Source organism: Mustela nivalis, assembly GCF_964662115.1.
Source record: "Mustela nivalis genome assembly, chromosome: 4".
Classification (NCBI taxonomy): Eukaryota; Metazoa; Chordata; class Mammalia; order Carnivora; family Mustelidae; genus Mustela; species Mustela nivalis.
Genome location: NC_139023.1, coordinates 148,737,515 through 148,749,688, shown reverse-complemented (window position 1 = coordinate 148,749,688; position 12,174 = coordinate 148,737,515). Strand labels below are relative to the sequence as shown.

At 37.3% G+C, this 12,174-nt stretch overlaps 1 protein-coding gene across 1 annotated transcript in view; it reads right to left on the bottom strand.

Annotated features, from left to right (window-relative positions):
* The window catches only part of ELP3 (elongator acetyltransferase complex subunit 3), a 104,306-nt gene that overhangs the window by 50,365 nt on the left and 41,767 nt on the right, over window positions 1-12,174 (bottom strand). Inside the window, exons 8-9 of the mRNA XM_082726843.1 lie at window positions 7,653-7,814; window positions 4,845-4,971 (exon numbers count right to left, since the gene is read on the bottom strand). Coding sequence (XP_082582969.1) covers window positions 4,845-4,971; window positions 7,653-7,814 — 289 coding nt within the window. The remainder of the gene's footprint in view (window positions 1-4,844; window positions 4,972-7,652; window positions 7,815-12,174) is intronic.

The following is a 12,174-nucleotide window of genomic DNA, read 5'->3' as shown; positions in this document are numbered from 1 at the left end:
CACAATACATGGGATAAAGACAATTTCTTAAACAGAGTTAACAAAACAAAACACCCAGGTTACATAGATCACAGGATTAAAGAATAAGGAATACAGGATTAGGAATAAAAACACATTATGCTCCTTAACAACAATGCTAAAAGCTACAAGGCAATGGTGCAATGCCTTAAAAAAAAGTCTTTACACAAGTCTGTAAGTGCGAAGGTTGCATAGAGCCATTTTTTGAGTACACCAAAGGCTTACTTTCTATGAGGAACCTTTCCTAAGGAACCTGGTAGAAAATGTGTTTTAGTAAAGTCAAGGAATAAACAAATAAAAAGGGTTAACTTGGAATCCAGAAAACAAAGAATCCAATCCAGGACATTGGTGAAGAGAAGACCTCCAAGAGGACAGTTATGAACCAGGCACAGAGAACTGCCAGTTTGGAGTTGGAAGATAAGACGTCCACAAGACTCACCACTGACTTGACTGGTTACTTAAACTCATCAGGCCCGCTTCCTTACCTGGAGAGACTACATCAGGTGGTCTTTCCTGACAGAATGCTACAGTGACTTGTATCCTATGCCACTATCTTCAGTAACAAGCCTTTATATTAAAAACCAAGTTATAACAAATACCACTAGCCATCCCTGCCACATAGTAATTCAATCAGATTGGCTCAGTGGGGAAAAAAAAAGAACTTGTGTCAGATGTTAATGGACTTTGAAAGACTTCCGCTAACTGACAGATTCGGAAGAGAAACATATTCTTCAAGCATTTTCAGCAATCTTAAGATTGGATATTCAAGAGCAGTCTAATTATTAAAGGAATAAAACACCAAAACAGATAAAGGTTACTTTGAGTAATAAATAAGTTCTATCTGAGGATAGGTGGAAAGGGCAAAGTTAATGCTTTTAGGATAAATTCCTGAATTTCCACCACAACAAGGACTTCTAGCTTTATAAAAAAAAGAAAACTTCATTTCTGAGTTCCTGGAAAATAGAAGCAAATGCTATTTATCATGCACAGCTATAAGCTCTGCACCTACCACTAGGTAAGAGTGTGAATGTGTCATGAACAGATGCGTAAACAGATACTAAGAGTAGTGACCCAGAGCTGACCTAAACAACAAAGCATGAGATCTAAGCCAATTTATAACTAGCACACTGCAGGCATACAACCCAAGATATAGCTGTGATACCTCAGCAGGCTAGGTAGTAGATTTATGGATCTATGCCAGGCAAGGCTATCACGTCCTCTATAAAGGTAACATTTGCTACACTTCTGTAATTATACAAGCAGTCTCCCGATTTAGCAACCCTTCCGGCGGAACAAAACACATTAATTAAGGAAAAAATACCTGTGGGCTGCTAATGGTGGAACAGTAAAATAAAGTAGGGAAAAAAGTTTTTGAAGTATAAAACAGGGGTGCCTGGGGGGCTCTGTCAGGTCAGAATCTGCCTTTGGCGCAGGTCATGTTCTCAGTGTCCTGGGATTGGGCCGTGCATGGGGTTCCCTGCTCAGTGGGGAGTCTGCTCCCTCTTCCTCTGCTAGTCCTACTAATTCAGGAAAGCTTGTGAATTCCAAATGGGCCCAACAATATTTCCTAAAACAAAAATTAGTTTAAGAAGTTTTTGTGCAAACTTTTACCGGAGTGTATCTTAGATAGATTTTTACATATCTCATAACCAGCACCCGGACATTCAAATTAAGAAAAAGAATATCAAAATCTTAGAAGTCCACCTCATGCGTGTTTCCAGTTACAATTCCACCCAAAGTTTTTGGACTTCGTATTAACAGAATTGTATATTAGGTAGTCTTTTGGATCTGGTTTCCTTTGCTCAATTTTATGTTGAAAAAAATCAGCCATGTTGTTTCATGAGGTTGTAATTAATTTATTATTTTTCATAGTATTTCACTGTATGACTACATCACAATTTATTTATGCATTCTATTGTTGATGGACACTTGTTGCCGCTCTGATATTACCAACAATAACTTGTGTCTGTGACTTTTGGTAAATATATGTAGGTATTTCTGTTGAGTATACATCTAGGAGTATAATTGCTGGGTCTTGGGGTATGCATATATATTCACCCTTAGCAGTACAATTGCTGGGTCTTGGGGTATGCATATATATTCACCCTTAGTAGATAATGTCCAACATGATGTACCAATGTACTAGCAGGAAATGAAGAATTCCAGTTGCTCAATCCTCTTATCAACACTTGGTTTTGTCTTTTTTCATTTTAGCTATTCTTAGCTTTTCTGGTGAGTATATAGTAGGAATGCATCATAGTTTTAAATTTCATTTCTTTGAAGATTAATGACTTTGAGAACTTTTAAGTACGTTTATTGGCTGTTTGAATATCCTATTTGTGAAGTGTTTGTTCAAGTATTTTTGCCCATTCTCCTACTGGGCTGTCTGCTTTTTTCTTACTGATTTGTAGAAATTCTTTATTTTAGGGCAATTCAATTTTGCTCAAGAGAGAAATGTTAGCTCTATTTTGTCACTCATTTATTTGTTGGGATGCAGTCAGAAGAGGCATACAGTCCATTCATACTCCCTTTTGAGTTTTTCTGAAAAGATTACAAACAAGATCTGTTAACGTGAAGAATTGTCTTTGCAATATTATCACTGAACTGTTCTTTATTCTGAGGATACTAAGGAAAATGAATAGTAAGACTCAGCTATTTGGTATTATTTGAAACGTGCCGTATTTTCTTCTAAGGATACCTAAAGTAATGAATTCTGATTACTGGTACACCTAGGAGCTGTGTTAAAGAAAAGTGTTTCAGGGGACTTTAAGGCTTCGAGTCTAGATACCTCGCTATTAACTACTGAGGAGAGGCCATTAGACTCAAAATCTACACAGCTAACACAGGGGAATTAGTAATTGGGACATTTATGAATTAGTACTATATTATAAACAGGCCTTCAGTTGTAATTCACTGGCCTAAAAATTGTAAAGATAAACTTTTGGTAAGGAAAGAATGAATTATTAACTATGTTCCAAATGAGGCCAGGTGAATTCCATTTTTCTAAATAGAAAAATTAAGTATTTCTGTGAATGAAATAATTTTATAAATACTTTCACTCTCTTCTCTAAAAGAATATCCCAAAGGCACTTTCTCTAGCTAAGAATTTGAAGGAGAAAAAAAAAAAAGAGTTCTGATCAATCTCATTTCCTAAGACAACAGGAACACAGATCAAGCAAACATGTGATAGAGTAACAAAAAACACTCCCAAAATAGGGGCGCCTGGGTGGCTCAGTGGGTTAGAGCCTCTGCCTTCAGCTCAGGTCATGATCCCAGGGTTCTGGGATGGAAGCCCCGCAGTGGTCTCTCTGTTCAGCAGGGAGCCTGCTTCCCCCTCTCTCTCTGCCTGCCTCTCTGCCTACTTGTGATCTCTGTCTGTCAAATAAATAAAGAAAATCTTAAAAAAAAAAAACAAAACCCAAAACAAAAAAATCAAATAACAAAACCCAAAACCAACCAACCCAGAGTAGGTATTCAAATTTAAAGAACAGGAAACCTAGAAAAAAACCAAGTATTTTCTTTCACTATTTAATGAAATCCTGGAAGAGAAAAGCAGCTCTCAGTTCAGAAGCATCTGAAGAAATCATAAAGGATGGATCTAACAACAGATACAAAAATGAAAAGCCCAAGATAGAGTGGGCAAAAATATTTGTAACAACTATTAAAAAAAAAAAAAAATCAATGAGGGATGCCTATGTGCCTCGGTTGGTTAAACTTCTGCCCTTGGCTTAGGCCGTGATTTTAGAGTTCTGGGGTCAAGCCCCACATCAGCCTCCGGGCTCAGCAGGGAATCTGCTGCTGCTTCTCCCCTGCCCCTCCCCCCTGCTCATGCATTTGCTTGCTCTCTCTGATGAATAAAATCTTTAAAAAACAAAAAACCCAAATGAATCCAGAATGTCCTTACCTAGAAAGTTCATCTAAATTAACATAAAAAATGTTTATATCCAACAGAGTAATTGGTCAGAGAACAAAAACATACAATTCCAAAAAGATGAAAGAATTATTATTACATGCAAAACTGAAAAATGTATTACCATAATTACAAAATACAAATTGAAATGGCACTTTAATCCACCAAGTCAGCAAAGAGAGAAACACTGTATCTGTGTGTGTGCAAATGCATAAATAGGAGAGAATTATTTGGGGAAAAAGATAACGCTGCTAAAATGACTGTAAATTGTTATAACCTCTGAAAAGCAACTAAGTAATATGGTGGGATTCTTGAAGTGTTTATACCTTTACCTGATAATTCTACCGCACGGAATTTATCCTAAAGAAATAATCCTAAGAACTATAAAAAGTTATAGGCATAAAACTGTTCACCTGCAGTGCCATTTACAATATTAACAACTGGCAATACCTTCAATTTAAAAAAAATTTGGAAGGAATTAAGCAAAGTATGGAATATTTATTCCATGGAAATTAAGTACAAATTTAAATACGTTAACATTTTAACAGAGAGCGGCTACATAACAGATAAATGCTTGCATAACATTAAGTGAAAAGGCCATTAAAATTACTTATCATATATATGTAAGCATGTGTATCTCTCTGTGTGTATATGTATAAACCACCTCAACCCTCCAAATAGCCTAAGCATAAAAAAAATTCCTAGAAGGAAACATATTAAAATGTTAGGGTTTTATTTGGTGTTGGGGCTGTGAATGACTTTTCTTTCACTATAGTGTTTCTACTATTCTATAATGAGGACATATTGCTTAAATAATGAGGGGGAAATTAGCAGTAAATAATCAAAAAGAACAGAGAGGGTAGATAGAGCAACATGCAGAGGCACTTGAAATTAGCCTTTTTAAGGCAACACTTACTATAAACTGTTCGATGTCTCTCTCTAGTCCCACATTTGGCAGATCAGGCATCATATGAGCCACAACTTTGAAACCAGAATCCTTGGCCAGGTGAAATGACTCACACACTGCCTTCACAGTGTGGCCCCTGAGGAAAGAAAATTCACTCCTGTTATACAAATAAATGGGCAAGAAGGTTAACACAAGGAACAGAGGGAAAACAATCTTGGAGACATGTAATGGTAGTTTTATAATGAAGAATAATATGGCTGGGGAATAAGAATCTCAGAAAATCATTTTTATATTTCTGGCTGTGAAAAGGCCTGGAAATAAATCAGTTCACTTCTGAGATATTTCTCAGAAATTCCCCAGGTACCTAACTCACGGCTGTGACAGTAAATGAATGGGTTAACCAGAGTTAATGCACACAAAAATTATTTGGACTATAAAAAAAATTATTTGGTTTAGCATCATCAGCTGAAGTAAGCTTACTAATATAAATATTTAAGTTAAAAACAAAAATAATGAGCTCAAAACCATGCAGAAGCAGCCTCTTATTATGCTCTTTCCTTTAAAATTTTTCTGAAATTATTTGGAGAGAGAGGGAGATGAAGAATGTCACCTACATACAAAATAGATTTCATTCTGGTGGTCTCCAATGTCTTTTAAAAAGTGAGAAGAGTAAATGATTTACTGACAAGGCAGAATCATCTGGGGCCAGCTGGGTAAATCATTTTAACATTCTAGCACCACATCTAATAGGAAGCAAGCCCTAATAACAGTTTGGGGCTACTGTAAACCAAAGCCCTATGCCAATCCTTTCACCTCCAGGACATTCCCATTCACCACTACCACCACCACAAATAAACAAATGAATAAACAACAAAAAACCACACACAAAAAATTCCTAGAAACATGGACTTCATCCCACTCTGGATATTACCATGCATTTCCATTAATCCATTTCCAATCTCTTTTTGCTAACCACTTCCCGATTTATATGACTAGGTGAGGCCTCTCTCCTGATACTCCATCCAAATATCCAGTACCCGAAAGTTCTACTGTACAACACCACGGTCCCTAGGCACATGTAGTTACTCAGTTTATACTTCAATTAATTAAAATGAACAATTCAGTTCCTCAGTTGCACTATCATATTGGACAATGCAGATGTAGGCTACTTCAATCACTGTACAATGTTCTGGACAGCTCTGCTCTAAAGCAAACCCTCAAATTGTTGTTCTACAAGTATCTAGAATTGAGTACATCCAACAACAAAACTCACCTTCCCTCCACGACTCCTCTACTTCCCATTCTCTCCTACCCCCATGTCCATCTACTCACCAAACACTGTCATTTGCTTCTTTTTAAGACATCATTTCTTGTTTAAATGAGTACAATAGCCTCTTAACTGATCTTCCTTCTCCACCTGCAAACTGTGATCCTTCCAAAGGGATCTAAAATGCAGATATGCTCCTATCACAACTTATCTTACAGCCTGTCCTCAGACTAAAGCCAAAACTCCCTGGGCTGACTTCTAAGGTTCCTCATTATTTGGCTACCACGGCTAACCTCTTCTGCCTCACCTCTTACCACTATCCTACCTCATGCTCTACACTCTTAACCAAGCTAACCTGCTCCAAATCCCCTAAATTTGCCAAGTGCTCTCATCGTTAGGCATTTGCTTGTATGTTTCTTTCTGCCAGAAATAATCTTCTTCTTCCCCATCTGAGTCATACTCTTCCTCTAAGTCTCAGGTCTGATGCCATTCTTTTCAGAAAGCTTCTCTGACCTTCAAGAGACTCTTCCCATCTCCACAGGTACAACACGTGATCACTGCAGCAGGCCAACCAGTGTTTCCGGTTTAAGACTCACCCTACAAGGGTACATTTTATTCATGTTAATCTTTCTTAAGCCTGATATCTGTGTAATTCTTCCCTGTGATCAAAACTATCCAACAGATCTCTAGTACCTAAAGGAAAGATTCCTCTCTCCTTAGCCTGGCATTCTTCTGGTGGTTTCTAAGATGCTGACCAGTGTAAGCCTTTTACTTCCTAGTTGCCTTCCTTCTCCTACCACAACCCCCAATCACGTCTGCCTCTCCTGGTAAAGTAGCCTTTAAAGTCCAACTGATCATATACCAACTCCCTGAAACCTGACTTTACATCCTCAATCAATGATCTCTGCTGCCTAACAGACTCCTGAAATCTTTTGTTTTTCTCTAATTTATCAATTAATCATAAAGTTCCTTATACAGCTAATCTTTCATGTGTAAGTTTCTCTTCAACTCAGTGATCTATTTCTAGAGTTCTTCAAGAGAACTTTATATGGCTCTGTCAACCCCTATTTCTATTCTTTCTTAACTTCCTAAATTTCTCAAAGTTTACACCCATTGCTCAACAACCCTTCTCTCACTACTCTATTAATTGGCATCCATGTCACAAAAACCAATCTTTTAAATAGCACCCTGATTTCCTTCTTGTTCAAACCCTTCTCTTTGTTTCCATGCTCCTGGCCTTCTCTTCTGCTTTAGATGACTGACCTTGAAGCCCTGCCTTCCCCTTTCCATATGGAAAAGGCTGTTTATGACAAGAACAGGAAGAGAAAAGAGCACATTTACAAGCTACTGGAAAAGAGCCAGTAAAGACGAGAAAAATGGAAAGGGGGTGGAAATTAAGAGCAGAGACAGAAGAATGACTCTGAGAAGAAGGAATACCTATACCTCTTTCTCTGATATTGGTAGGAAGGAGAAGAGGATGAGTATAAATATAGATATAATCAGGGGGAGTTAGAAGGAAGCTTGTGTGAAATCATTTGTCTTCATTTTACCTGTTGGTATCTCTGGCCACATCTTCATAGACACTCTGTACCCCAATCTCCAGCCTTGTGCAGCCATAGGTCAACATGTCACTTAAATGCCGCTTCATGCAGTAATCTGGTCTGGTCTCAATTGTAATTCCAATACACTTTGTGAGGCTTCTTTCAGAATACCTGCAGAGCAAATCTAAAAGTAAGCAACCTTCCACAGCTTTAGGACATTTGCTCCCATTTGAACGACTGTTTTCGCTTAGTCCTGTAAGACAGTGGTTAAGAGCGTGGCCTACTTCAAATCCTGGCTCTGCTACTTCTTAACTATGCGCACAGAAATGTTATTAACCTCTCTGTGCTTCGGTTTCATTATGTGCAGAATGAGCCTAATAGAAGCCATACCTCATAGGACTGACATGACTCAACTAGCACACAGTACTGTTACCACCATCATTATCATTCTTATCCCCCTACAGGACGCTAGTAACCATAATCTCCTTGAAACAGCAAATGCAACTGTGGAAACTCTAGTAACCACTTTTCATATAAGTGAAAAGTATCTGCCTTATTTATATCCTACTCCATATTTTATGCCATGTTAAATAAAAGAAAAAAAAAGAAGGGCAAGGGAAGTATGTATAATGATCATAGGAATAATTTAGATAAAATGTCTTCTATATACACACACAAGTCATTCTGCCAAGCCTATTAATCTTAGCAATAATTTACAAAATTAGGCATCATTCTTCTCTTTCACTAACACTAGGTATCAAAGTAGTGAGTAATACTTCAGACTCAAGCTGCTTGAGTTAATGGCTTTACTGCTGGCTGAGAATCCAGGGAAGTAAAAGGGACCTACTGAGGGGGCTGCTAATGTGAGCAGAGGACCTAACATTTCCGGGGGCCACTGCACCAAGTACTATGTTAGATACTCTGTACATATATGGAATGCTCCATCAGCTCAATGAAGCATGTCTTCTTATCTCCATTTCACAGAAGAAACTGAGGTTCAAAGAGATGAATACCATGTCTAAGGATACAGAGCTCATAATATCCAAGTCAGGATTTGAAATTGGGTCTATCAGACTTCTAAATTCTTATTCTTCATTTCACTTTATAGCACTGCTTAGACAATTCAGCAAGGAACATCAGATTTCTCTTTTCAGCTTCTCTAACATCCTAGAACCCAGTGATTCTTCTTGGTGCACCCTTCTACAACTTTCTCAATTCCCTGGGAGGGTAAGGGAAACCTCTTTTCTCCCCCACCCCGCCCCCTATTTAATTTTCTTCCTTTCAAAGAAGTTCAAAGTCCTTTCTTCAAGTATAAAAATAATCAAGTTTCCAAAATTTTAAAACTATTCCTTTAGTTTCACTTCTTCACTAACTGTCAATAAAAGCTGACTTAATTTTAATAACAGTTATTAACAAAGTTAATCACTGAACTGGAACACTGATTCTGAAATTTTTCATTCTTGATATTCCAACTCTTTTGCACTGTTTATTACCTATAAAGTTTTATATGGAATTACCAGAGGCAACAGACCTAAAAAGTAAATAAGTGGTCCACAGTTACTGAAAACTGAATCATAAGAGAGATAAAGTGCTCAGATATTTATCAAATCTTGCCTAAGACAGGATATAAATCACTATACATCTTTGAAATAAATCAGAAAGTCCCATGCCTCTCAAATAGGTGGGTACTAAGACCTGCACTAACAGAAAGAAGTATATAATGCCATGGTTAAATATAATTTTCCTTAAATATCAATTATTGTGTTTGGGGAAAACCATATTTAAAAAATTAAAATACTCATATTATGGAGAAAAAAAATCACATGAAGATTGATTTAAAAAGAAAGGAAAGCAAGAAACTCTAAATTTGTGTATTTAAGAAAGTAAAGAAGAACGTAATAGAATCAGGCATTCTAAAATTGTACCATATATCTCCCTATTAACCGACTGTTTCAAAGCTTCCAGTTTTTCTTAAAAGAAAGCTCAGCAGCACAAGAGTACCTTGGATCACTGGGAAAAAACTAGAGGATGGGCAACTGTGCAAGTGGGAATCTGTCCACAGGAAAGAGAAAATCACCAGCAAATCTTTCTCTTGTCCAGATCACGAAAGGCATGCAGACACAGATCACGAAAGGCATGCTGCAAGGACTGTAAGAAATCTCTTTCTTAGTAATTGGAATATAGTATAAGGAGAGAGAAAAGCCTCATTCTCAAACAATAATTTAACTCCATTTCAAAAATGTCTTTCCTCTTAAGGGAAATGTCATTACCTTTTGCAGGGTAAGAAATGGAAAAATTAAAAAGTAAGCTTTAAAAAGCTAACATTTTGTATTTACAAAAAGCTTTTACCACTACCTTCTTTTCAGAATTGTATTTTCATTTGCAAAGCAATTTAGCAGAAACTCTTAATCTGAATGACAAATTAATGGGGTATTTTCCTAAAAGAACAGAGTTTAAGGTCATCCTTCCTATAGGATAACTGTATTTCTATTGGGATTTTTGTTAATGCTACATTTAGTCCTATAGTCACTGAACATACCTCTTCATTGAACAGCAGTGTAAAGATATTAATGATTGTTCTTTAATATGCAAATATTTGCATGAAGGCTTTCAACTAGTCCAAGCAACTTCGGGGCAATTTTTAGGGCCTGCCATAACTCTCATATCATTTTAGGTAGCCATCCAATAGGGTTCCTCTCTGTTAGTACCCACTTCAACTCCCATATCTTCTGGGGACCACAAAATTCTTAAGTTCTTGGGCACCCAGGAAATGCACTACACATTTTCCAACCCTGATCATAAACTTCTAAAGGCCAAGTTAGGACTCATACCCAGGTCTTCTAATTCCGACTCCACCGCTCTTTTTATGCCATTACAGGGTCATCTTAAGTAAGTGTGGACCCTACTGTGCAGGGCTATACTGAATCCTACACATTTCTGTATGCCACAGTAGTGGCACCAACTACAAAAGATGCTAGCTAATATGCTCTGTAAAGCCAAATATAATTGAAGCCAATAACTTATGCTGACTTTTTTTTTTTTTTTATTAAGAAGGTTGGGCGGGTGCAAGTGGGGTGGGACAATACCTTCAGAGTTTGAAAGTACACAAAAACTATATGTTAGCTGGTCTTCAAAACATAGCTCAAATATATTTCTCCTCCCACAACATCTTCCCAGAACCTCTCATCACTTTGTGCTACCATTCCCAGAGCCACCTTGCCCATAATATGAATACGGTTTGCCTTGTTATTGGTGGATGTTTGTCTGTGCATCTAGACAGCAGGCACCTTGAAGGCAGTAGGCTCGAATATGTTTGGCGGTAACTGCTTAAAGTCTTCAGCATCAAAAACTCTACTTCAGTATAAAAAAATACAACTATAAAGAATGAATAAATAATCAAGCGTAACTAAAGACAGGTCTTTCTTTACCTTCCCACAGCAGCCTCTAGGTAATTCTGCTGGTTATCTTTCCTCTTGCAAAGAATCAACCCTAGAGGATGCCTCAAACTAGACCAGGGATTCTATAGAAAGAAATAATACACTAGTTCTTGTCCCAGAGATGCTTAACAATCTAGCTCTAAGAAAAAGACACAGATGAAATCAAGAACCACTTAAGAACAAACACCTAAAAGGGGCAGAAATATGAACACATATTATTTCTTGGTTCTATTTATAGAAGGAAAAAAGTAAACTATAAAAGTGGTATCCATTATTACTAACTCCTTGCCTGAAGGGTCCCAACAAAGGGGACACTGAAGGAAGACAGCAAACCAATGTTAAAGTCTTCTGGAAACTGTTTATATGATTCACTCCAGGAAGATTATAGCATCAAAGAACGCTTTTCATTGCTATCAGTTTGTTGCAGTCCTCTTTTAAAACCTCTGTCAATGGTGCCTGGGTGGCTCAGTCATTAAGTGTCCACCTTCAGCTCAGGTCATAATCCCAGGGTCCTGGGATCAAGTCTCACATCAGGCTCTCTGCTCAGGGGGAAGCCTCTTTCTCCCTCTTTCAGTTCCCCTACTTATGTTCCTTCTCTTGCTGTATCTCTCTCTGAGAAATAAATAAAATCTTAAAAACAAAAACAACTTTTAAAACCTCTGTCATTAATAACGTCAATGTGTCTTAGTCTACTCCTGTGTGAAATCTTACTAGAGCTCAAGGCCCAAATTCCTGAAAATCCTACAGAACCTCAACCTGCTCAAACCAAATGGCAAAGTAAATAAAAATGGTACACAGAAGAAATGTTAATTTTGATTAGTCATAATGTGAAACTCTCTTCCATATCTACAACCCCAAACTTGGCTAATTAGAATTTACAAAATTCTTGGAAAGCCAAAAATTTGCTTGAAACGCCAAATAACATCAGGGGTTCATGATGCAATTTCTCTGGAGTAGCACCACAGACCAAATTCTTTTTTTGCTATTGTCATATCTGGAAAATATATTTCAATAAAATTTTATGCTCTGTACAATGCTGTGCTGGTGATATTCTAGACTTAAAAATGACTGAGTTGGGTGTTTGATGATTTAAA